The sequence below is a fragment of the Indicator indicator genome, chromosome 11, assembly GCF_027791375.1.
Source record: "Indicator indicator isolate 239-I01 chromosome 11, UM_Iind_1.1, whole genome shotgun sequence".
In the NCBI taxonomy this organism is placed as follows: Eukaryota; Metazoa; Chordata; class Aves; order Piciformes; family Indicatoridae; genus Indicator; species Indicator indicator.
Window position 1 is genome coordinate 15,464,397 of NC_072020.1, and position 27,272 is coordinate 15,491,668.

The 27,272-nt window shown below is 39.2% G+C and overlaps 1 protein-coding gene across 1 annotated transcript in view; it reads left to right on the forward strand.

Moving 5' to 3' along the window:
- Positions 1-27,272, forward strand: part of ITGA9 (integrin subunit alpha 9) — a 205,981-nt gene that overhangs the window by 115,843 nt on the left and 62,866 nt on the right. Inside the window, exons 17-18 of the mRNA XM_054384966.1 lie at positions 3,653-3,729; positions 17,066-17,216. Of these exons, the coding sequence (XP_054240941.1) occupies positions 3,653-3,729; positions 17,066-17,216 (228 nt within the window). The remainder of the gene's footprint in view (positions 1-3,652; positions 3,730-17,065; positions 17,217-27,272) is intronic.

Consider the following 27,272-nt stretch of genomic DNA (forward strand, 5'->3'; position numbering starts at 1 on the left):
ATCTGTAAATATGTTCTTTTTTCTTTGTTTATTGGATAATTTCCAGTATTTCAGTGGGCAGGAGTGCCATGAACACAGGCTTTTTCAGTTTTTCTCTGTTCCTGTTCTCTTCTCTACTCCCAGAAACATAAATGTCTTTAATTTTGATATCCATTGAGAGAAAGTGAGCAATTTAGCAAGCCAGACTTGAAATCACATGTTGCCTTCCTCTAAGCAGAGAGCTCTTGCAATTAGGCTGAAGCAAGGGTCCTTCTTGCTTGTTTTACCTTCTAGCAGCGTTCCTTAGCAGTCCACTATCAGCAGGAAGGAAAAGGAGAATATCTTCACACCATATACACAGCAGCTTTGTGCTTAGGATGCCTTGGGATGCAGGAACTAGGAGTTCATCCTCCTCCTCCTCCTTCCTGAGGCAGAGGCCTGTATGTTTACCCTTGGGCTTTACCAAAGTGGAATTTAATCCACTAACTCTCTTCAAAAGACAGAATGGGCATAAAGGTACATCATCTGAAGCCCTTATCTAAGTGTCTGTCTAGATGTATCCTCTTCCTTATCAGCTGGCTCTAGGTCTCTCCTTACTACACGTTTGATTATGTGCAGATTATGTGTGTATGTTCACTCTTTAAATGTGTAGGCCTTATGTCTAACTCTCTGGGATGCATGAGCAGCACCCATCTCCTCTAACCTTTTGGGATATACCTCACACTTTCTTTGACCTCTCAAGAAGCATAATTCTTTCTACTCAGAAAACACCCTTAGGACACAAACACCTATTTCTGTCCTGGAAATGCCAGACAAAAGTACAGTGGCTTTGAGGTATGAGATGCAGCTGTCTTTCTCATTCAGGACAATTTTTGCCTCTTCCTCCTGCTTTTAAATTTTTCTTACGTGTATTTCTTATGCAAATAAACTTCCTGACCATCTCTGATATACATATGTACAGTATGAGTGGAATCCAATAAGAATCAGTTAATTGGACTTTAGTGGAACCACCATTTAGACTTCTCTTCACTTTGGGTAACAGTAACTGCAGAAATCGTGAAGTGTTTCTACACTTCTGCAATTTTTTCTGGTCCTATTTCTGTCTTTTTAGTTCTGCTAATACACACAGCCCATTGGTTGCCCTGTTCAATCTCTACAAATCCCTAAAGCTAAACTAAAACCACTTTAAAGATTGCTTAGAGTTAAAATTAGTGACCATATCGTAGCAGAGCCTGCGCATACCTCAAGCATGGACTCCTGTTCTAGCAACATGCAGTGCTGAGTTAGTTTCTGATCCAAAAAAATCAGAGCCCAAGTAGACAAGTAAGGGCACAGTAACAATATATATAAGCAGTATGCACAAATGTTATGATGACTTACAGTGTGTTTACTCAGTTCTTTAGGAGGGATCTGAGCAGGCAGGAATTAGTCAACTGGAAAGGCAGAAGAAGCAACAGGCTGGGGAAGGGGAGGCTCAAGTTAGTAGAGAAGAAAATAGAGTAAGTAAATTGACTGTGAGGATTGAGGCTCCAATTGGCATACGAAAACGGGAGGTAGAATAGAGTGGGGAACGATCAGAAAATAGCAAAATAATCCATAGTTGTTATTAGCTTATGATGGAACTGTGACTGCATTTATGGGTTCTAGCAGCTGACTAGACTGGAAATCCTTTCTCCTTCCTGTCGTGAATAGATTCAAGATCCTCTGCAAAAGCAAAGGGTTTGTTCCTACACAGTTATGCATCTGGGAACTTGTTGTCCTTATTCTTTCTCCCATTTCAGCGCTGTGTGGGAACTTGGGTTTCTATGACATAACAAAATACTCCAAATGTATTTCAAAGTAGCTTGCTGTCTAGTGCATGACATGTTGGAAGTGATACAAGCTCAGTAGTTTTACAAAATGAGGTATTTGTTCATTCTTTATGAAGAACCACAGCTATAGATTTAGTAACAAAATTCCAGGGTTATTAGGTAGTTACTTAAGTGTACTTACAGTACACTTATTCTTGGGAACGTGCAGGTCATATCTTTGATTGCTCTGTTCACTTTGCCAAGAGTTCTGCAATGCAAACAGGGAAACTGTCAGGCAAGAGTGTTTTTACACTTTATTTTTCTTTCTCCTCTGAAGGTCAAATGGTCTTTCCTATATATAGCTACTATGGTGACTGAGGATTAATTCTGAGAACTTTTGAGTCTATACCTCTGGAATGTGCCATCTTTTGAGGGGGATACCTTGTTGTGCTAGTGCCTGTGTTGGGGCTATTCTCATCCTTTGATGTGGTATTCTTTATTAAGGAAGAAGGGTAAATTCAGCCCTTGTGCTGAAATTCTCAACAATTTCCACTTCTGAGATTCTGAGAAAGCAAACACGAGAAAGTGAAAGGTTAAATATCCCCAAATGAACTGTCCATCTCCATCTTCCCTTTTTTTTTTTTTTTCACAACTCAATTCAACCTGCAGCATAATTCGATATCTGCTAGTCCAACAGCACAAAGGTCCACTCCTTTTTGGAGAGCTCTGACTCTCCATGTAGCAAAAGGAGAGCAAGCTGCCTTCTTAACCAAAAATCTTCCTGGAGAGACAAGAACTGGAAATCTCTGTGCCCTCTGGGCTTAAGTTTTTCTCTAGTGTTCATACAGTTTGGCAGAGCTCTTAAAAATGTATTAATTCTCTGTATTCTATTTTTCTCCCAAGTCTCTCCAACCCTATCTGACTATCATATGTCCTGCACAGATTTGCTGTCTTTGCATTTATGACTTAAATGTATTTACTTTGGTGATAAATGTAATGAAGCCAAGCCTGTAGAACAGAATATTCACATTAAAGGAAGATATCAGTGGATTGTCAGGTTTGCTATCTGAACAGGGTTGACAACCCTCATTTTGGGTGTCATCCTTTGGTAAGCTGAAGAGCATTAAAACTATGAAAGAATGAATCCTTCACCCTGAAAAGTCTGCTTATGTTCAGAAAGGTATCAGTCTCTGTTCTCAACAGCAGGAAAAGTAACTATGATCGTTACAGCACCTGTTTTTTTTTTTTTGGATGCCAGGAACATATTCCTGTCTTATTCTTTCACTGGTGACTCCCTGGTTTAGCCATGACAAACTACTGTAGAGGTTTGCATAGGCTCACAGACTTCTCACGTAGTCCCCTTAATTTTGATGCTTCAGTAGCATGCCTGTGTCTAGTGATATGTTGTCCCTTCACAGTTCCTAGCTTTATCAATCTTAAATTTTCTAAATGGTAGTCTTTACCAGAGCTCACAAGATTGACAGTGGTTCCATTATTTGAGTCTATTCCTTGTCTTTCATGAGTATGTTTGGTGCATTATTTCCTTATTTGGAATTCTGAGTACTGAAAATAGCTTCAAAGTTTTTCTGTTTCATTTACATGAGCATGCATTGGGAAGAGAAATGAGTGCCAGAGAGGTAATTCTTGTCAGATGAGAAGTGTGAATAGATTGAAGTAAACCTCCGAGAGAGTCTGATTTTTGGGAAACTTCATGTTCAGTTAGGACTGAATAAAACCAGTTCTGATAAAGACTTAACACTCACATTGTGTATTCATATATCACAGGTTTTGGTGTTTTCTTAATTCATCCAAGAATGTTCCTTTGAATTTTAAGCTTACTTCTCTCATGCTGTAACATTTCTTTTCTCTCTTTTTTTCCACAGACTGTTTTTGAAAGGAACTGTCAATCTGATGACTGTGCTGCTGATTTGAAACTTCAGGGTAAATTGCTGCTGTCCAGGTGAGTAGGTGAACTTTTATTCCCTTTCTTATAAACTAGTATGTTCTTCATTTTGTGCTAGATGGCATTGAAAAATAAAAATGCAAACACAGTCATTTTGTGTCCAGACTAGAAGGATGACGATAGTGATAGCATCTTTAGTGCAAAAGGATCTTGAGATATATGCAGAATCTGAACTCCTGTGATGGAAGGCACTGTGCAGGGCAAGACATCTTCACCTGCACAATCACAACAGAGAAAGCTGGAGAAAAAAATAAAATACCATAGCAGGGAGGGGCAGGGAAAGTAAAGATATGTGCCCACATCAAGTACCAATGTGTACTACTATATAATTTTCAAAGATAATAAAATACCATTTCTGACATGATTGGAGTAAAACTCCCTGGAGAAAAGCAGTCTTGTTCAGAAAAAAAAAAATGAAATGGAAGGTTAAAGATACCCCTCAGAATATTGCAAATTGTCATCTTCAAATTATCTTTCTCCGTTTCTGAACTAGCAGTTTTTCTAACTATCCTGAAATACTGCTCTCTTTTGTCAGATTCTCCTTATTAGCAGCTTGGAGAGAGATGTCTAATTTCACTTTCTTCTGAGATAATTAAGCCTCATCAGATAGACCAGAGGTGAAGTTTATGTTCTGTCCCTTGTGACTAGTGATCCTAGGGAAATACCTATTGTTTTGTCAGGATGTGGTTGTTAAATTTCGGGATAAATCAGGCTAAAGGTGAACTTTACACATCACTTCTGTTTCCTTTTTTTTTTTTTCCCTGCATTTTTAGCACATTTTTAGAAATGGAAGTGCTGATGTGAGTTATTTAATTGTGTGTCAGAGGTTTTTCTGTTTGATGGAGATGGTTTCTGTGAAATGCTTTGCTTTCAAGTCTGGAAAGAGGGGAAGAGACTCTCCTGCTTTTGGGGGGAGATAAAAAAATAAATAAAAACAAGAAGGCAGAAGTAAAAATCAGGAGATATACGCACATTTTATATGGGTCTACAGAATGTTGTAACTGTACTTGGAGACAAAACTGAACCAAAGACAAGTCTGACAAGTTAGGGGCTTCTCCAGACACAACTAAAGTCCACAGGAATATTTCAGGGGATTGGTTGGGAGCAGAGTTAGGTCTCAGGCTGCAGAGTCTGAGCTTTGACTGTGATTAGGCTAGATTTTTGACCTTGGGCTCCATCTTCATGGTGAGCAAAATCTGTTGGGAGCTGGGGGTGTTTCTGTGTAGACTAGGGAAACTAGCAAGGGATTTTGCTCTGCATTTTGAGGAATAATTAATAAAAAACAAGGGACAAGTCCTAAAAACTTGTTCATCGGTGTGTAGTAACCACAGCAGTAATTCACAATTGGAGCATTAGACTGTTTATTTTTGTGGCTGTTGTTTATGTTATCTGGGCAATTTAAAAGGCACAACTGTCAAAGAAAGCTTAGGATATTCAAATACAGTTTCCACATTTGTATAGCACAAGATGGAACAAATGCTCTCAAAGGTCTTTATCCAATAACACTCCAAAGTCCTGATTGAAATAAACAGGATGTTGTCAAATCCATCAGGTCTGCACAGAATGGCTTTTCTAAGCTAAAGGGCTGTGTAAGCTTTGGTTATTAAGAAACATAACATAACAAAATGGGTATCTCTAAAGAAAACAATTTTATTTTTTTTTAATTGCATGCAAAACTAAAAAACCATGCTATGGATTCTGATTTGAGAGAAGGGTCTGTCTGGAAGAATATGGTAGTTTTTCTAGCCTTATGTATTTCATGCTAAAGAATCCTATCAGCATTCTAGATAATCCCTGTTTATACTAAGTCAGCATACAAAGTATTTTTTTTAGCTGTATTCTTTTTTTAGAAGGAGCAAAAAAAGGTGACTCATTTATTGCTATCTGCACTAAACAATTGACTTCATTGTTAGCAATGTTATGGCAGTGCCTTTGTCTAAATAATCATCTAACTAAATTCGGTGGACTTACTGAAAAGACTGCAATTAATAACACATAAATACATTGGACTGAAATAAACAGGATGTTTTTTGGAGACATTAAGTGCATTTTTGGAGCAATTAAGTGCAGTCTCTCAGATCTGCTGCAGGTCTTTGAAGATGTCGCTGGACATGTGGACAGGATGATCCAGTTCAGATCATCTACCTGGGATTTTTATTAAGATTTCTCACTAAGGTTCACAAATTCAGTTGCTCAGATCTGAGAGGAATGATGTTTGGACATTATTACTTAATTAAAAGGTGGTCAACAAAGAGAAGAAATAAATAGTTTGTTTTTCTGATAGAGAAAACTCCACAAACACTTGTGCTGGGGCTAAGGGTGTTCAGCATATTCATAAATGAACAGCAAGATAAAGTTTGCTAATAATTCTAAACTCTTCAGATCAATGAAGAGAACAGATGAGGAGGTGTGATTTCATGAAGTTGGGGGTTGAGGATGTTGTGAATACTGAGGGTTTGCATGGTAAAGAATCGGCAAATATGAATGCTGGAAGCAGCAAAATAACACTGTGTGCTTGCCTTGTTTTTTCCATAGGCCTCTTGCTTTTAGGCATGGTTAAATACAGGGCTCTCTACTAGGTGGACCCACTTGATCTGGCTGTTTTTACACACTTTTCATGGATTTGTAACATGATAGGGCCAAAAGCAGTGCAGGAAGCCATATATTGTAAAGCATAGTTTTGTCCACCTCAATGTATAATATGCTTTCAAAAGTGTGTTGGTTAGAGCATATATGTGCATAGCAAGTTAGCTCAGATTACATTGCTACCAAGAGAATTGCTTGCTGAGATCACTCTTATGAGCTCAGGAATTGCACAAACTACTCTGATTTAAAGCTCACCTGGGATGTGTTTGAATCACCACAGTTGCCCAACTTTGAAGATGCCAAACCTGCATACCAAATGACTAATAGGAAAAACAGCTGGAAAGAGCTGACCTGGTTTGCTTTAATTTTGCTTTTCGTGGGATTCTCCTTCTCTTCTGAAAATTTTTTGTGTGCCTTCAAACAGGGAGCACTGCATTTTGATAAATAGACAGCTTGGGTTGTTAACCCTGGGTCTGGGTAACTACGTAATAGATGATCATTTATGCAAATCTACATGTAGAAAGTCAGAAACTTCACTGCCATTCTAAGCAGATATGACTGGGTTTGAGGGGCAAGAGCAGGAGACTGTGGTTTGCTAGATTTAGACCAGGAATTTGGAAAAACCCACTTGTGTAGGCAGTTTGTGCTACACAGGAGTGAGGTGTGCAGAGACAATGTGCTCTGCCATCCTGGGTTTCAGGACTTGGCTCCATAAGGTCCCTGCTGTCCTCATCTGTTACTATCAATAGACCTGTGTGGAAGAGCATGAGATGGATTGTATGACCTCTAGAAATCCCTTCCAACCAACTTTTCTTCACTTTTCTGTCTTGTCTCAAGGCAAATCCTCCCTGTAACATGAGAAAAATGGCCTCAACAGAAAACAGCTCTTTGCCAACATGGACACACCTTTCTTGGGTGGTTATGGGTGTCTTCCAGCCTCAGGGTTGGAAACATGCCTGTGAAACTCCTTGATTCTTGCTGATGTCACCTCTGCCATCAAGAACATGTAGTGTCACTAGAGGGGACAGTAATACCAAAGCCTGGGCCTGGCAAAACAAACTGTGAGGATTTAACTTTCTGTGGCAGACATTATGATATAGTGTATAGATACAGCTAGAGTGGTCTGTGCTAGTATTACTACAAATGGTCTTTTTATTAGCTGGCCTGGAGGTATTGGTAGGAGTATGAGTGCAGATGGCAACTTAAGAGCAAAGAAAAAGGAGCCATAGAGCGTGCTGGGGACTCAGTGAAAGCAGTGGTAGGAGAAATTGAAGGAGCAAAAGGGAGGTGTTTCATCTTTCTAGTCATGACTGGTTTCAAATCCATTTTTCTTAAAGAATAAATATGTGAGGCTGTAGCTGTGCAGAGCAGTGAGATTACTCATCACCTCCTCTTCAAAGAGTCTCCAGTGTTAAATCTTGCAGCTGTTGCGAGAGATGGCAAAATCTGGCCCTATCCGTGCAATAACGTTCTGTGCTGGAGAGAGATATATGAAGGGGAAAGACCTAAAAGTATCTTAGTGTAAAGAAAGTATTTATGTATTGCATATGGATAACTTTAATGACACAACCTGTAACCATAAGAGAAACAGGAATAGAATATTTTGCAATAAATTTTATTTTTACAGCCATAACTTTGGGACAGCAATAAGAAACCTGTTTTCCTTTACAGAAATCCAGTACTGAAATGCAAAATGCAATTAAAGAGTATTCTCTTAGCTATTAGTTTCAAATGTTGTTTAATATTGAAAAGATATTTGTTACATAGCATGCTTGACTTCAGTGTCTTACTCTCTTTTCTTAGCATGTCAAATGTCTTTTCCATCAGGTTTCTGTAGCAAATAGCACATTTTTTTTATTTCACTTCTACTTGTTTAGAAGCTGAACAGCATCTGTTTCCTCAAGATGTGCTGGGGGGAAACTCTGAAGCAGGTGTTCTGTAGAAGATTAGACCTCCCTGGCATTTAATATCTACTAATCCATTCCTCTGGTACTTTATGTGTGTGTGTGTGGGGGGGGAAATAATAATCTGGTCTTTTAAGAAAGACCTGAAAGTGCTGAGGGAGCCAGGTTTACAGGAGCACACATCTTATCTAACACATCAAGGCAGTTTCAGATCCCAAGCTGCTGCCTGTCTGTCAGATTGGCACTGCGAAGGCAACGGTAACAGCACTGTTTAGGCTGTGAGGGGAAGTAAGTGAAAACCATGGAGAAGACATCTGAGTTAACAGTGAGGGTGTTTGAAAAAACAGACTTTCTTCCAGCTGCAATAAACAAACCAGCTAAAAAGACCAGTGCAGAATGGGTAGTGGCTTCCCTGAGAGATTCAGCTAGGAAGGAAATCCTGTGTGGCTGTGTAAATATACTGACAGCCTGCATGTCACAGTGAGTAGAGCAGCTTTACTGAAAACAAACAGGGCAAGAAGAGAGATGATGTTGCAGCATGTCACATAACTGCTGTATTCCAGCACAAGCTGTGCACATGGTATGTAAATTGGATTGTAAGCACAGGGCTATGAGCCCCTTTGGACAGAACATGCCATAATAAATGCTGCTGTAATAAATATTACAGCAACAGAAAGTGATGGAATAAATAGTGCTATTCCTGAGAAGGTTCCAGGAGGAAGTCTGTCTTCCATATATTTATGTGACGTGAGGTTACCCTTCATCTGTCATTAGAAACAGAATTACTCACCCATCGGAGTGCTTCTGAGTTATGTTTTGCTGTTGGGAATAAGCAGCTTGCTTTTATGTGTTGGTTTAGAGCATCTTTAATGGCCACCATTCATTCATTCACCCTACAGACTGTCTGGAATTCCTGTATATACTGCTGCAAAATGTTTATATTGGAAGTGTGAAACTGGAAAAAAAAGTCATGGAAGGCCAAGGGGGTGACAGGTGCATTTTACAGAAATTTTCAAGGTTTTGCATATTGTTAGGGCTTTTTTTGAGTTGGAGTCCATGATTTTAAAAGTTCTCTTATAAAATGGGATTTTTTGAGAAATGCCCTTTTCCTGTTGAAAGGTCAAGTTTGTGACTTGAGAAGTTTCTGTTGGCTCCTCTGGAATTAGCTAAAAAAAAAAAAAAAAAACCAACAACAAAAAACCCCACCTCAGTCTGTCAAACATTTCAGTGTGCTTGAAATGTTTCCATTTTAATGAAATGGCATTTTATGAAAAAAGGATATTTTCCCAGTATTTTCTGGTCAGCTCAAAATAAGGTGCAATATTCTTCCCCCTCCAAATAAATTTCTTCTGTGACTTGCTGAAGGATTAACATATTGTCTGCTGACCCTCCTTTTGATTCTGTGATCTTCTTTGTCTTATGCATGGCTCTGTATTTGAGAGGCAAATAAATGATTTCATGTAGTGTTTCAGGGTGCATTTTCAAAGTACCTAACCCAGGTCTGGCTCAAAAGACAAGGGAGAATGTGCACCACCACTCTGTGCCCCCTGCTCCTAGCCCTTGATCTTACAACTCTGCACTTTATAAGCTTATTCTTTGTATTAGTGAAGACGGACTTATTGCACATAGATGACTAGCTATGCAATTGCAAAACTGGTTGTTTTGCAAATGTTGTGCATAGATGCAATGATGAATATGCTCATGGACCTACCAAAATCAGTGGAAGAATTCCCTCTGGATCACTGGGCACATCATCAACCGTTAGGCACCTGGATTTGACAAAATGAACCTTAGCAGTTTTATGTTGACTTGTCAATTATTACAGAACGTGAGCTGAAGGAATCCATAAATCATAGATAAAAGCATGTATTATGACAGCTTTGTCCAATTTGCTTTTCACTGACACAAGCTGTAATGGCACAGGGCATAGGTTAGTGTAGTAACAGTGCAGAAAGTCAGTGTCGTCTGAAGGAAGGAGCAATAACACCAAACTGTGATCAGAAAGTTTAAACCTTTTTGAGTGAATCTCATGAACACAGTAGTGTTTTATGAAAAAAATTAATGAAGGTTTTTGCTGATCACAGGCTTTTGCAAACCCATGGAGACAAGCTGAAAGCCTGTAATTTCATGTGGGAAGCAAAGCTTTTTCATAAATTTGACCAGGCTCACGCCTCAGCACTTATCTTCCTTTGATCACACAATGGGGATTTGTTTCCAGGGAAGCCTCACATTTCGTGGCATGCCCGCTGTGGTTTTACGCCCCTGAAGTGCATCTTAACAAAACAGTTGTGATGAGGAAAACCAATATCCTTTCATTTGGAGCTTAATTACATACTCTGATAATATCTGGTTTTCCTTTCCTCTTCATTCATAGCAGATGAAGAATTTGTTTTATCTTATTTTATCTTTCATTGAACAAACACTTCTTTCAAAAATATTTTTGACGGTCTGTTTACCCTAGACAGGCCACCCCAAACAGCAGAGCTGTTCTGCTCAGATGGAGATAATTTTCTGCTTTACAAAAACCAGTCAAAGCACAATGAACAAATGCTATGGTTTAGCATTTCTACTTCTAGGAGAGTGGCCTTGAGCTTTCAGTCAAAGTCCTCAGTGTATAAAGCTCTGTGTAGAAACATGGATATTCCCAGGACACAAATATGGAGGCGTGACAGTCACGTGAGGTTATGTGTGCAGTCTGCAGTGCTGTCCTAACTCACAATCCTTTAAAATACCAAAAGAGTTATTTCCAGGGAGAAAAGAATGACAAAGCATTGGAAAAATTGGATATGAGTACATTGTTTTCTGTTTTCTTAAAAAGTCATACCGAGTTTCACACTGTGATTGTAATGATTTCATAAATCAGAGTGGAGTTGAATGTTATTTCAAAGTAATTTGCTGCATTGTAAAGGGTTCAATGAAAAAAATGCTTATACAATTTCATGTGTATTAGCACATTTGTAATTCCTTTTGGGATTTAGTCTTTCAGTGAATCCAGGAAGCAGAATTCTGATTTTTAATTTATATTCATATTCATTGATCTTTTACCCACAGACAGTTGTTAGTGTGTTCAATGCTGCATTTGTGAGGCACATGGAGAACTTTGTTGTAGCTCATCCAAGACCAGATTTGTAGTTTCCTGAAAGGGCTACCCAGCAGAGCCCACAATTAATCAGGGTATAGTACAAGTTGCAGTGGGAACATTGCCTCCAGAATGAGTGGATATTTTCCCTTGTTGAGGCTGAATGGAGATGATTTCTTGGTTTCCATCTGGTTAGTTGTGCTCAAACCCTCATAAATCTCTCCCAAAATAAATGAGTAAGTGCTGTTTGATAGCAGTGGGCAATTCTGTTCCTCTTGAACATATGGTGATTGAACCCATATGGATCATAATAGAGCCATCAAGTGATGAGTGGTAACAAACCTCAGTAGTCCACATCTCATAGAAGAATACAAATTCGCAGTTCTAATAACTGGCCATTGATGATCAGTCAAGGATACTGTACAGGTCAGTCTTGTTGCTTCTTAAATATTGGATTTTTGTAAGAAACAATTGACTGTATCCTCTCAAATAGGATTTTAGTGTTTGTTTTTTCAAACTTGACCCCAAAAAACTGTTCTTCCATATAATTTGGGCTGATTGCCTAACTACTGTATAACCTGGCCCTCCTTGGGAACATCAGTATTTTATGGGCCTAAGATCACCATATAGTTTCTTGGTCCAGCTGACAAAACAAAAGCTTATCCTCAGGCAGATCTGTCAGATGTAAGCTGCCTCCAGAGGTGGAATGTCTTGGTACTGTACGGTCCACAATAAGTGGATGCAGCAATGTTTGCAGAGTACATCTTGACTGGTGCATGCATGCACGAGTCTGTCTGTATACATACATATATACATACTTGTTCATGATGCACCCATGTGAACTTTTTCTGTAGTATGTCCTGCAGTTACAAAATCTGCTAAAGCTGAGGTTCTTCACAGCTCACCAGTTACATTGTCTTGCTGGTTTTACATGAGCTAGAGAGAAACTGTGCTGATATGGATATACTTTGCTTATCTGTGATGTTTAGACATACTCCTGACATGTAACACCTGCTACTGCAAAATGAATTTCCTAAAGTAACAAACCTGTATTGTCTCTAATGTTTCACCTCTGATTGAGTGCCTTGTGTTGACCTCTGAATGTGATTGCTGGATGAAGCACTAGCCTTTTTCCTCCATCAATACTCAGCTGAGTATGCTTTTTAAATTGCATGGTGTACATGCAGGAATGGGAAGCTATCTGACAATAGGATATCTAGTTTTGATGGTAAATACATTACATGGTGTGATGAGTTTGTTAATGATCTAATTCCTAGAAACAGACTGAGTGCAACTTTCAGCTGTGTGCCTGGTACCATTTATCTTTAGCATTTCTTTCTGCCATGGGTAACTAAGTTTTGTTTATGTTCCAGCCTCAGGAAGATATCTTACACACATGTGCAGGGATAACTTTACCCCAGGGGCACAGTACCACTGATTTCAAGGAAGCTGCTTGTGATCAAAAAAGATGTGGGTTTGTATGTGTGTCTTCAAGGACGAATGATTAGATTAGAGCTTCTGTAGATGTTGTGGCTCATCTTGCTTTCATGTGACAGTTTCATAAACCAGGGTAGCTCCGTTCAAACCCAAGCTGCTTCCTGGAGTAAACATTGTGTGAAAACAGAGACAGTTCTTTCCCCATTGATTCTTCAGTTTTGTTTTTTAAAAGGTTGTGAATATCTGGGTACAATTGAAATCAGTGATAATAGTAAAAGGCACCAGATTTCTGTAGGCTGATAAGATAAGGGATATTTTTATGCAGATGTGGTGCCCTGCTTTGTCTTTTTTTGCATAAAAGTTTGAAGATATAGGTGGGTAAAAGTTATGTCTCTTGTGTAGTTTTGGGGAATTTGTGTGGAGAGATTACATTTGAGGGAAAGCTGTGAATATGTGGTAACTAGCTGTAACTAGAAACCCTTCTGATATTCCAATACCATAATAAAGAGCAAAAAGGATTTCCTTGAGCGTTCCTCCACTATTGTGCGCTCAGATGCATTCGTTTTTAAAATTGATGTGTAGGAAAGATGGAAAAGGCAATGCTCTGTGCCATATTCTTGAATTGCAACATATGTTATGGAACTGAAGCACTGGAGAGGGCAGCCCTGTGCCAGGAGGGTACCAGCATGTGCTCATCTGGGGTGTTCCACCTCCTTGGCCCTAGACTCACTGCAGAGAGTATTTATCCTATGGGATGTTTGGTGTCTTCCTATGGGGAAATACTGGCACGTTGTTACTCAGTCTTCCTAAGGAGCAATATTGGTATGATATTACTCCCAAACTGTGCTCTGCTGACACAGAACCTTGGTAAAACACTCCTCAAATTCTCCATTATGTTTTTCCCATCACGTCACGTCTGCTACTCAGAGCACGCTGGAGTTTCCACTTGAGAAATAGAAAAGATCTGTAATGAAATTATTTGATGAGCTGAGAGCTAGTTTACTACAGCCGACTTAAGTGCATCTCAGGCTGTGGTCATCAGCTACATCAGGTTTCTTTGTGCCTTTGCTAGCATAAGCTTCAATGAGAGACAGCATCTCAACTGATGCAGAATAAGTCATGGTATCTTGTTTGGCCAAGTCCTTAGTCTAAATTGTCTGTGACCTTTGCAGAAAGAATTGACATTGAATGCATATGTGATGGCAAGACAGTATAACCAAGTGGTGTAAAATCCAATAGCTTTGCTCCCTGTAGGGTTGTTTAAAAATTGTACTTATTTGGGTCTGTTTGTGGGGCTGCTACTTCTCAGTTTTGCACTCAGACATCAGATGAATTCCCAGAAGATCAGCTGAGCATTTCAGCTTTTCATTGTCCCTTGAGGTTTAAGTATTTGCAAAACCGCTCCTAAAGTTCAACTGACCATGGAACCTGTGACAAAAAACCAGCATGAGAAATGTTTTCAGAGTTGATGTAAAGCCTGCAGAGACGAAATTAATATTCAAGTATCATAGTAACTGTGAAGACCAATTGCAGCCCTCATTGGTGAAGGTAGAAATCTGTTTTATCTTTCACAGGACCAATGTTGATTCATTCACACCTGTTATTGATTTAAAATAAAGTGGGACTCCAATCTGATAGAGGTGAAGGACAGACTGGATTTTAGCTGTTTGAAGCACTTTTATTCACTTGCCATCTAAGTGGCCCCAGCAGTAACTTTCTCTGTCCATGGAGCAGTGCTGGTGATTTATCCATGTAGGTGCTGATTTGTTGTAAGGAAAGAATGGCTCCTAATATAAAAGGAAAATTGGTGACCCAGGCTAACAGTGTGTGACCCTACCACGTTCCTTGCCCTATGTATGATCTGCACAAGCTGAGAGGAAGTGCTAAATGCTTCTTAAAAAATTCTCTCTCGTGCAGGAAATAGAGAAATACATCCCAAAGTACCTTTTGGAATGCAGATTATGTCTCCCCTGGCCCATGTTATTGAAAACACCAGCATTGTGGGGAGTGGAGAAATGAAAATTGCAGATCTTTTCAGTTTGCCTTTCCCAGCTGGTCTTTCTTCCCTTACTGAACGTACTACAGAGATTAACAAAACATGCAAAAAAGATGATACTTGTTTTGTCCTGGAATTTAGTTTCCTTAGTCAGTTAGGAAGAACATATTAAATATGTGTTCTACTTGCATTTGATATGTGGTACCACAGACAGTGAATTCAAAACCACGGCAAAAATCTTGGAGCCTGATTTTCGGGACTGAATATTAACCTCCAAGTGTGGGTCATGCGAATGAAAGCTTCAGGAATTTATTTCTGAATATCAAATTTCCTTTGTTTTCCATGCAGCCATTGAAATATTGACATCCTTCACATGCATGTACAGATGTGCTTGCCTGTACTTACTGTATACATGTGCCTACAGTCTTCCCAGAACTTCTTCTGGTTCACTGTTTGTATGTAGCGTCTCATGTATTGAGATGGTGGTGTTCTGTCCAATTAAGTGATTATATCTTGATATTTTCTCACCTTTTATCTCCTTTTCTTTTTTTTTTTTTTTTTTGTTTGTTTGATTTGTTTGGGGATTTTGTTTGGTAAGGTTTTTCGGTTTATGTTTTTTTTTTGTTTACTTTTTGTTTTGTTTTGTTTTAAGTCTGATTTTATTTTTAAGCCTCTCCTCTTTGATGTGAACAAGGTTAAAGAGGGCTGTGGTGAGAATATTGGCAGCTTTGTAGTTAGCATCCAGCAAAACAAACTGAAAGCCATTGCTTGAATATGTTTCTTAAATGATTTTGACATACTTTGTTCAGATGGGGAGGTGACTTCAGTTTTTTGTGTTTCTAGTGGGTGACAAGTAGTTCTTTAGTTGCCATATTTTGCCTTGGCAGCTTGGCTGTTTCATATGCAGCAGGTGCTGGAGGAGGATGGCACTGGATTGGCAGCGGAGCTGCTCCAGCACTGCAGCAGGCTGTCTGCGCCCCATGACGTTACTCTCACAAGCAGCAAACAGCGTCTGGGGGCTCCTCTGTGAACAGGGAGATTCCTAATCCTCTTCTCACTGCAAGTGAACCTGATTCATTCCAGATGTACACAGATTTAATGACTCAGAAAGCAGCTCTGTTAAAATGAGGCATGCAGCACAATATCCTACAGACGTTCACAGGAAGAACTGGTTTTACAGAGTTTATTGGTGTGTGAATTTTGTGTAGGAGCAACTGCAGTGTGCTCTTAGAAAATGAGTTTTCTTTCTCTTCTGAGGAAAATGTTGTTACAAACCTCTTGCCAATGGCAGAGAGTTTGGAGTAGGTGATCTCTAAGATTCCTTTCAACCTAAGCCATTTTATGATTCTGTGATCATTTTGTTGTGATGTACTATTAACAGAGGAATGATAGCTTTAGAAAGTAGTAACACAATCCAGTGGTGTTTATTTTGACATTTTTTGTGGATTTAGTGTTAAATAGGGTTTAATACTGAGTATTTTTTATTATTCAGTAGGAAGGAGACCAGTCTTGATTGTCTTGACTTTATGTTAAACCTCAAAGTGCTGGAGGTTGCTTCAAAGAGGATTCTGTAGTGTGCATTGCATATGCAACCCAGCATAAGATGAATATCTTGTAATGTTCTTTTGCTTGTTGAAGCAATATTTCCAGATTTTATTAATGGCTTTGATAGATGCTGATTAAGTTTTTAAGTGATTGCAAGAAGTGAGATCATCAAATTTGTAAGAAATAATTTGCAGTAATAAATGGTTGGTTTATTTCTTTGCTTCCAAATATAGACTTTTGATTATTAGAAAACCCCAGCAGATTGTTTAGCATCTTTGTAATTTGTCACCTTTTCAACAGTAAATGTTGAATTTGGGATCCAGAAGGTTAAATGCTGCTAAGTGCTGTCACGTCATCGTGCCATTTATTTAGTATATACCAAGCAGAAAACTGGAACCTCTCAAACTAGTTTTGCAATCTGTGCTGTATCTATCTTCGCAAATATTTATTTACACCTATAGGTGACTATGAGAATAATGTTTAGGAAGCTTAGTGTCTCATTAAAACCAAATTGACACTAAGTGACATGAAATAGTTTCACATGAGTATTATGAGGTTTCCCTACAGTCACAGGAGTGTCAGAACCAGGACTCAGAGGTTATGTGTTCCAGTACGACCCCCCTGCCACACACACACATTGTGCACTGACTGTACAGCACGTTCCTGAGTTACCATCTGCTGAGCTTTTAAGCAGTTGAGTTGTGACATTTCCATGCCAGGCAGAAAGAAGGTCCAGAGTTTGAAAGGTGTCCGGAGTTAAACCAGTGTAACTGTTTCTGCCCACAGTGTTGATGACACAACTTCCTACCTGGCCCTGGGAGCAGTGAGGAACATCTCACTTAACATTTCCGTCTCTAACGTTGGGGATGATGCCTATGACACCAATGTATTCTTCAATTTTTCTGGGGAGCTCTTCTTCATCAAAATGTGGCAAAAGGTAAGAAAGGACAATCTTGCTGTAAGCAAAGCTCTTGAATTTAAGCCAATTTAAATGCAAGATGTGTAGGGACAGGGGGTGGCCTGCTGAGGCAGTTGGAAGTTATTTCTGGTTATGCTGGGCTTGAATTTCTTTCAGGCTCTTTACTGAGATTTTATTTTCAGGTTTGATCTGTGTAAATTGCACCCTTTGTGTTTCTGTTATTTGAGGTGCACAAAAGATTGTATGGTTGAACTATTAAGATATTAAGAGGTAGAGTGAGACGGTTTTGGAAGCTGGTTAAGGTACTGAATGGTGCTGAAATACGCAGGGTGCCTCTAGTTTGAGTAGTGACACACTGCATTCAGCAGTCCTGGTCATGTCCTGACCTGGCCTCCTAGGTTTTCTCCTTGTTGAAGCTATGATCCATGTTCTTTGCACATGTCCTTGTGCAAGTTTGGGGTGTGGCCAGGGCACCTCGCTAGATCCAAAAGCTCAAAAGTGCTTCTAATTTCAACTGCATGGAGTTAGGTGAGTATTTTGAGCCTTATTCTCATTATATTTAGGTTGAAATACTTGGATGTTTTCACTAGTATGAATTCATTTAGAAAGTTGTTGAAATTCAAAGCTTTTTTCAAACTGGTGGCATGAAAGCTGTCTGAGTGTGAGTTACATGACAATAATAGTGCAAAATGGGAGCTGTACAGTCTTAGCAATGGCCTCTCTGTCTTTTCCTGTTTTTTATTCTTTTTACTCATCTTTATTCATTTTTATTCATCTCTGTGCTGGAGCTTTCCTTTGCTGTGTGAGCCATAAGAGCAATACTGAAACCAGCAGTAGAACTATTGCAAAGTATGAACTCAGTCCATTGAACCAATGACATTTTGCCATTATTTGTCAGGGTTCATGATTAGACTTTGGTTGTTGTAAACCCCTTAAATGAATTTATTACATAATAAACCAAAATATGATAATTTCTTCTACATGTTACTTCTCTTGGTGTTCAGTTTTGATTATGATGTTTAATACAGTTGCAAGCTTCAGAAAGTTGTCCTTGTATTAGAAGCTTTTTTTTTTCATATATTATGTGCTGCAACTGTGCAATTTATCAAGAGGAAAAAAGTAGGGGATAAAATAGAAATGCCTTATGCCAATACACAATTTCTCCTTAATGGAAGTTTCATGTGAAGACATTCAAGGTCTGGCCCAGCTCCTGTTGAAGTCAGTGGGAGGGTTTCCATTCGTTTGCACTGGAAAAGAAATAACTTGAAGCATGTTCTTTTAAAAGGTTGTTGTGAGTTTTTTCCTTCTATGCTTACATGTTGAATACTTTGCACACATGGATTAACTGGAACACCAATTGCCTTAGCTGTTTTTCTTGGCCAGCACTGCGAGGGAACAAGCTGAAGATGATGTGCTGTTTCCCTTGGTATTTTACCTTGAGCCTGCGTCTATAGCAAGCTTAAAACATCTGTCCTGAGTGCTGAGTAGAAGGAGCAGTTTCTGGAAGCAGATGACATTGTTGTAGGGTTATCTCACTACTCAGTGTGTGTTTTGCTAATAGAAACTGTAATTTCTTTTTTTAAAGAGTAAAATTCAGGACGCATCAAGTAATTACACAGGCTTCATTCTCAAGTCTTGCCTACAGCATCAGGATATGTTTTATTCCTGCTGTTCTTATAATTGATTTGGTAGGGTTTGGGTTGGTAGGTTTTTTTTGTTATTGTTGTTGGTTTTCCCTGATAATTATTTCAGTAACAGTTTTGAAAAAACAATTTGTGCTGGCCTGTTTTACTTCCTCTCAGTCAACTTTTACCTTTAGAAAAACTAATATATCCTTGGCCTCACCGTTTGTCCAGTTGGGAAATTGGATTATGACCTCATAACTTCAGTTACAGTGTTATGTTATCCTTAAGCTCTTTCAACAATGATTTTTTTTTTTTTTTTGTAAAATATCACAGCCTTTGTGTTTCATAGCCTACTTCCATCCCTTGACATCTATGCATAACGTATATTGTGAATATATACTTGAAATAGATTATATTCCCAGTTAAACATTACCTAGGCAAAAGTCCAGAACCTAAAGCCAGAATGAAAATGATGACTCCTAAGATTTCCCTTAGTGGAACAATTTTTGAATCCAAAGGGCTTCTTGTTGTGGGAAAATTTTAGCAGCAATTACTTTTTAGTGAATAATGCTATAGTGGAAGAGAATGGTCTCTTCCATGAGGTTGCCTGAACTACAAGGTGAGAACAATGATCCCATGGTGGGCTTTTGTAATCAGTCTGGAGTCCTTTCATGTTGAGTCATCTGTGTGTTTTCCCTCTGTCACCACTGGGGATATTTCTAGCAGATTTAGTGCAGTTTTGATTCTTTCTATGGTCTGGTTACAATGAGACCAGACAGTGAAAGAGTTTAATGTTGGGGGTTTTGCAACAGAGTTATTGAGACAAAATGCCACATTATGTGTTTGAAATGGTCATGGTAATGTTCCTTGAAGGGTTTCAGTGGAGTTAGCCCTGCTGACATTTCTGGACACGAAGATTTCATGTGGCAAATTGGATAGAGATACTACCTAGAGGGCAGTCAGCTATTGGAATAATCTCCCCGGGGAAGTGGTATATTCTCCAAAAATCTGGACAGGGTACTATACAGTCTTGTATGGACTGTGCTTTTGCCAAGAAAGGTTGGACCAGATGATCCTTGAGGTCCATTCCACCTGGTATTCTATGATTCTGATAACTGGCAAGGGTTTGCTGAGTCTCTGTAAGGTGAAAAAGTGCTCACTGACTGGTATTTAGGAGTCTCCACCAGTTCCACTGTCTGATTTTCTTATTGCACTGCAGCCACTCCTCCCTGATTCAATGGCCAAAGCCCAGTATTTTCTTTCTGTAGTTCCTGACAGACAGTTTTTCTCTTCAGAGGTAAAGGAAGTGACACAGGCTGACTTCTCATTCCTATCTGTGCTCCATGTAGTGCTTTTAATTCACCACCACTGGTGAAGCTCATTTGAAAGTGCTGTCTTCACCAAGGCATCGCCATTCTGCACTCAGAGCATCCCTTCACCCCTTTTAAATACAGTAACTACAAAATGCCAGATTTCTCAACTGGTGAAATTCTTGAAGAGTTAGGAAACAGTTGCGGGTTTTGTCTTCAGTAGCTTATTGTGCATATTCTTTTATTTTATGTTTACATTTTCTGCCTGTTACTCTTATTGGGCATGACAACTCTTTTGTTATGAACCTTATCTTTCAGCTCCTAGATTTGATGAGGTTAAACTATTTGAGATGGGATTTTAGAAGCAAATTGGAACTACCATTTCTTATTTAAAGAAAGAAAAATACAAGTTCAGCTAAAATTAAAAAGTCCTTTCAGGGCTGGGCTCTTTTTTTAAGAGATTGGTGAAGATTAGATATTGATATGACTCTTGTGCAAAGTTTGAAGCTCCCATTCTGTGAGAACAGGTTGGTTTACAGGTACATGGAAGTACTGCACTAAGGTGAATTTCAAAAGGTGTCCACTAAGAAAACTGTTCCTTTTGAAACACAAAAAGATTTGATTATGCTGTCCTTAACAAAGAAAAAAAGAGAGACACCTTGTCCTGTATAGACAAATCCTGATCCCCTCTTTCTGTGTAGAGTAGATTTTTGTTTTTATTTTATATATTTTATTTTTTATTTAAATCCTGAAATTTTTGTTCCATAATCTTAATTGATCTTCAGGAAGAATCCTATTTCAGTATCTGAAAAAAATCTACTTAACAGGGGTGGTACCACTTTCTGATTGAAGAGTGCTGCTGAGTGCTGAGCCTGGGAAAAGAGTAAAAAGCTATTTGTACTAATTTCTACACCATTTCACATCTCTTGGAATTGCCTCCTGTCCTGTGATGTTCTGCTGCAAATAGATTTGTCAGCAATAGGCACTTTGCTTACCATTCGTTAGCTGCTGTATTTTCAGTACAGTGGCAGAAAGAGCATTGTCAGTGGCAGTTAAATAGTGTAGGATAGAGCCATATCTTTATTAAATCAGCTCAGCTATGCCATGAGATTTTATAGCAATAGTATCCAAATAGCATATATAACATGAGAATAGTAAGCCAACAGCAATAACCTAATATGAATAGTATTAATCTCTCACTGCTCTGCAAGGGCTAGCATCAGTCTGTCAGCTAACCCCATTTCAGCACTGGTTTCAGAGTGAGTCAGGAAATCCCACTGCTGACCGTCATTTCCAGCCATGGATTTCAGACAGGCTCCCAGCACCAAAAGCCAGCTGTGTGTAACATTAGTGCTGCTTCTCACAGCAGCTTTTGCAAGCAACAGCTGAGTGAGGTTAGCAGGGCTGGGCCAGGGCAGGGTGAACACCGAGGTGGTGTTTCCTCAGGCAGTCATTTCCCTTGATTTCTGCATGAGTGTCTACCTGAAACTTTGGTATTGATTGGGAATTTTGCTGATAATCAGAGCCATGCTGCTTACCGGCTCTGGGATTTTTCTTCTAATGTCGAGTGCAATACTATCTCTTTCTGGGTTAGCAGGGACCTTGTACAGTTTGGATATGAACTTTTTCTTCCTCACTCCCAGAGTGCTTCCTAGTGTCTCTTGACTAGGATTGCTCAGAAGAGCTGCAGAAACAGGCAGAGTTTAAGTTTTTCCAAATGGAAATTCTCTTAGCCTGGTTTCCTATAGTGCTCATATTTTCTAAGACTCTTAAAACTGTCCAAAGGCTGGATACTGATAGAGCACAAAAGCCAAGACATGCCCTTTTTGGATCCAGCTGTGCCACTGGAAGAAAATTCAGGTTCTGGGTATTCATTATGTCTCTTTTTCCAGCAGTTACTGCCCCTTTGGATCCAAGTTAACATGATCAGTCTCAATTCACATCCAGCTGGTTAGCAGAAACCTTTTAAATCAGTGGTTTGATTTAATCCAGCTGAGTTTGTGTGGAGTAAGTTGGACTTGCTCCTGTAAACCACTCTGCCAGAGGGTCAGAGGGGAGTGATGCCAAGTAGCATGAAAGCTGTGACCCGTTGTGCTGGTACAAGTGTGTCTGGAAGATTGCCCAAGCCATATATCACTTATGTGAGGGGATTTGATCCATTTTGCCAGGACAGCTTTGATAGCCAGGGCTTGGGAACGTGAGTAATGTGTCAGTAATCACACTGCCACACTCTGCCTCTGTTTAGGCAAATCTAATGCTTAACTCTAGCTCCGGAGAGCACCAAAATATTGTGCATCCCTGGAGTAAAACTGCCCAATGTCTTAACTAGGAAGAAAAGAAATGAGCAGTTCAAGCTATCCAATTTCATTGTTTAGTTTTTGTTTTCCTGTGAATGCTCAATGAATACCTCAGTTTTTATGCTTTCCTAATGATAGGTAAGGGACAGGACCTTTTTCAGGCTAGGGGCTTTTAGAGCCATGTAATATGCCCCTGCTCTTACTAGGTGAGAATCGAAAGCTACACTTTTGATCATTTATTAATCCAACATTCATGGAATGGGCATTGGATTAATTGTGCACTTAGTACCAATCAGAATCTTTTTTCTCCTGTACTGATTTGTCATGTACACCTGGAAGAAGTCTTTCTTTTTCCCCAACAAACTATATGAATAGAAGGAAAACCTCTGAAGTGTTTTGTCAAAATCTCAGTTGGACTAAATGATTCAGAAGCTGTGATTTTGCAGGACTTCAGAACTTGGTCTGCTCGGTGTTTTTAGAAGAGTCTATGTGGGTTTGATTGTTAAATCCTGTTTTCAGGAGCAGCTTAACACTTAGAAATCTAATTTCGGGTTGATAGTGTATTAAGGTGCCAAAAGCCTAAACGTCTCTGGCCTTGCAAACCAAATGTAGATAACTCCAACTAGCTTTAAAAAAAAAAAAAAAAAAAAAAAAAAAAAATTCAATCTTAAGCTACTTGCAGCAAAACAATGAGTTGCACCAGAAACTTTAGTTTCAAGAAAACAGGACGTTTGATGATATGCTTGTTTCTTTCCAGTGAGGTTAGGCAGAGTGAAAACTTTATATTGCAGTACAAAAAAAAAAAAAAAAAAAACAACTCTCTGTTTTTAAGAAATTGATGGTACTGGAATAACATATGTGACCAGATACATGGACAAGTTTTACCCTGATTGGTGGGTGTGGAGTTCGGATGTATATGATGTTGAAAGTACTTGTCTTGGAAGTAGCTCATCATGACTCTTGACTGTTGACAGTGAATTCTGTCCAAGTGAAGGAGGAAAAAGGAGATCTGAACTACTGAAATTTTGAGACTTCTTTGAAGGACTGGAGAAGGGCTTCCTGGGTGGCAAGCAGTAGTTTCCCACCTCCTTTTGGTCCCTGCATGGCCCAGGGCTTGCTGGCCAAGCTGCTTTCCCCTGCACAGCTTCGGAAGCTGTGCAGAACTGACAGCCACTGCTGTGGTCACATCTGTGCTGGCCATGTGAGAAGTCTTTGGAAAAGGAATTTGTCTCCTTCAGTTGCTGAGATTCAGCCACCCCAATCTAGGCTGTAATCCTGATAAACTACATTGCTAGGAGAAAGGGAAAAACCCTTTGCTGTGTAGAGCCTGAATACACTGAGCTTAATACACTTAATCTTGGATATGCTTATTTAAAGGCTATGCTGTCCCCACAGAGAGGTCACCAGTGACTTCCCTGTGTGTCATTGTCTCTCCTTGTTATATTTTACTCTTACACTCAGTGGAGAGAGACTTGCTAGTGTTTGAGGTGAGAAATGTGAGGGACAGGGTTGTTTCCTGTGTTTTTGTGATGAGGTTTAAAATTGAACTTTGACATCTTCTACAAAAGACTTAAATAAGAACCGATTTGCACTCCTTTCAGTGACTTTCATTACAGCAAGAAATGGGAGTTTGTTTTTGTTGTAACTTGAAGCTTAAAGTGTATTAAGTTTCTGGTATGAAAGGTCAATTCTATTCCTTCAGGAGTTTTCTTTGGTCACTTTTAAGACCTCAAGATGGTGCCAGAAGATAAATGATACCTCAAGTGGAAAATCCAATAGAACTGTAAAGAAACACATTTATGTTTACACTTCATGTAAACAAATATATTTACGTTATATGTATAATACACATGTACCATATATGTATGTATTTACATTGCTTAGTCCTGTGGGATGTTCTAGTCCCAGTGCCATGTGATTGGAAGTGGTGGCAAATTACTCTTCTTCACCTAGTTATTTGGATTTCCTCTGGGATGCTGGTAGACTCTATATGTTAAAATGGAACCCTCTTTAATTAATCTTATTAAGCACAAGGCATTATCCTACATCATAATTCAGGCAGCCTCTCTGAAGGCAACATCAGTTTTGCCTCTAGAAAGACTTAAACCCCATCCCCAGTTTGTGTAGTCAAAAAGATGAGTATGGATGTGGGCAGTTATTAGCTGAAAATCCAAGGAGAGGACAGCACTGCTTAAGAAATCACAGGATTTTCTTTCCTTGGGTTTGATACCAGGGCCTTGGGATTTTCCGACTCCCTGGTTTCTTCTGGTGTGAGATGAAAGCCCTGAGGTTTTGTTTGTTTGTTTTTCTTTCTTTCTTTTCTGTAACCTCTCCTTTTTGCTTGTTCTTTCTTTGCTCTTTACCTTCCTTCAAAACCATGGTGGAAGAGCTGTCAGGACAGCTTTGATTTCTTCTAACAAACTAGGTGAGGCATCCTCCCTTATCCTGGAGCAGCCAATAGTCAGGTATGAGCCCTGGGTTCAGCTGGCATCAGTCTGCGTTCCTGGTAGCAGAAACAGGCATGATAACCCCCCTCTGAAGAGGCCTCCAGGCCCCAAATCTGGTTTTGGTTGGGGTTTTTTTGTTGTTTTCTTTTTTTTTTTTTTGAGAGGGAGCTTCCTGTGGTGTTTCATCAAAACCAGAAGCATCGAGCAAGGCAGGCGGGAGGAGCGAGATGCATTTCACTTGGCTCTGTTTCAGGCTCTCTGGAGTTTAGTGGGGGACCCCCTCTCCAGGCCATCTCAGTGGACCCCCGCCCAGGCTGGCTGCAGAGGATGCGTTCACAGCTGGCAGTGCTTTCAGAGCCTGCTTTTGGAAGCAGGCCAGGAAACCTGTGCTTGACTTCTGGCTGTAACCCTCTGCACTTAGCAAGGGAAAAAGGAGGAGTGCACTAAAAAAGCTGCTCTATAAAGCAGAGTGGCACCTCTTAAAGTAAAGCCTTACAAGTGAACTGCTAAGCTTTTGCTTTAAAAGAAGGAAAAGATATATATTAAAATTCCTGTTTCAATATCCAGATGCAGTAGGTAATGGATTATACCTTTGCATTTCATCTGTGTCCCAAGGTTATGTAGCATTTATCATGTCATCAGGTTTTCCTGTGGAGAAGTCCTGATGTGCCTTGTAGTTGAATTTCTGAAAGACCAAAACCCCTAAACCTGTGTATGTTTGCAAAAGGCATTTCCTGGGGTTTCAGATTCAGCTTTGTTTGCTGGGGATTGTAGATTGAGCTAAGGTTTATTAATTCCAGGAAAATTCCTAGTGTCAAATTCATTATTGTTATTACCTTAATATTATTCTTTATTATTACCGCAGGAAAGAAAGAGGAGAAAGGGGTAGGGCTTGATTTTATTGATTGTGTTTACTCATCCAGTTTGGTTTTAGTTTAATTTTTTTTTAATTATTTGTGAGGTTTTCCATTTGCTTTCACATTGAATTATGTATAGCTGATGACATTTGAATTTATTTCCTGAACTCATTATTAAGTATGTCATTATAACACTAAGAGCAAATAGCTGTGTTGCAGCTGAATACATCAATGTGGAGTATAATTGATACCTTACACACAGAAGGCTGGCTTATAGTATATGGGGACATATATTATTTGTACTTTTAGAAATACCATTAGGAAATTGTTGGTTCTTTTATTTGGATTTGGCCACTTTTTTTTTTTTTTTCTGCATTTAATTATTAAGAGAAGCATATTTTGAGGAAGTTTTAGTTATTGCAGAATAATAATGTCTATAACCTATGGGTTATCTGCAATAATTAAAACCCAATTCCCCTGTTAATCACAGAATCACAGAACTATTTTGATTGGAAAAGATCTCTAAAATCATCAAGTCCAACCTTCAAACATGGCCATTAAAACATGTCCCACAGTGCCATGACCACACGTTTCTTGAACACCTCCAGGGATGGTGACTCCACGACCTCCCTGGGCAATCTATTCCAATACTTGACCACTCTTTCAGTAGAGATACTTTTCCTCGTGTTTAAACTAAACCTTCCTGGCACAATTTCAGTCTATTTCCTCTCATTTTGTCTCCTGATACTATGTAGTGTGAGATATGTGTGTGTGAGCACATATGTACATACATCTCCATGTGAAGTGAGGTGAAGGAAACCTCATCCCAGGGCCCTTTCTCCTCCCAGTGGCTTCCCTCTCTGGAATTTTTCCCTAGGTTATTGGAAACCATGCACTTGTATGCCTGACCACACACTGCTGTTATTAAGCTTCTTGTAACTTCTATGGTTGCTTTTTAAATGTATTACTGTGGTGTCAGAAATCTGATTTTCCCTTAGTCTTTATTTTCCTCAGGGTTTCATGATGTTTTTGTATGTGGAACTTGAAGGACCCAGTGAGTATATAGAAGTTGCCTTAAGCTTTGTAGTATATTAGCGTATGTACTAGCCAGCATAGTGATTTCAAAAGGTGGGTCTTCATGTATTTATAAGCAAGAGTTTTATCTTGGTTGGCAAACTGATGGTGCATTACAAAATAGGCACTTTGTAAGGTTTTGTGTTTTTCCATTCTGCACTAAGTCTCTGTTTTTCATGAAATCTTTGGTTTTACTTGAAAAATCCTGTGGCAATGTGTGATTCATAAGACTGGCACTTGTGCAGTGGGTTACCTTTTGAAGATTTCTTTTTTTTTTTAAGATGAGACTTGAAATCAAGGCATGCAGAAATTAAAAAAAAAAAAAGTGTATGTGAAATTCAACCATTTAAAAATGTCTCTTTTGCAAGGGGTTGAATTTACTGGCACAGTTGGCTCAAAGTCCAGTGATCATCTCTGCATGGGCCTTTAGCTGCTTGGCAGGATTATTAGACCAGACCAGTAAT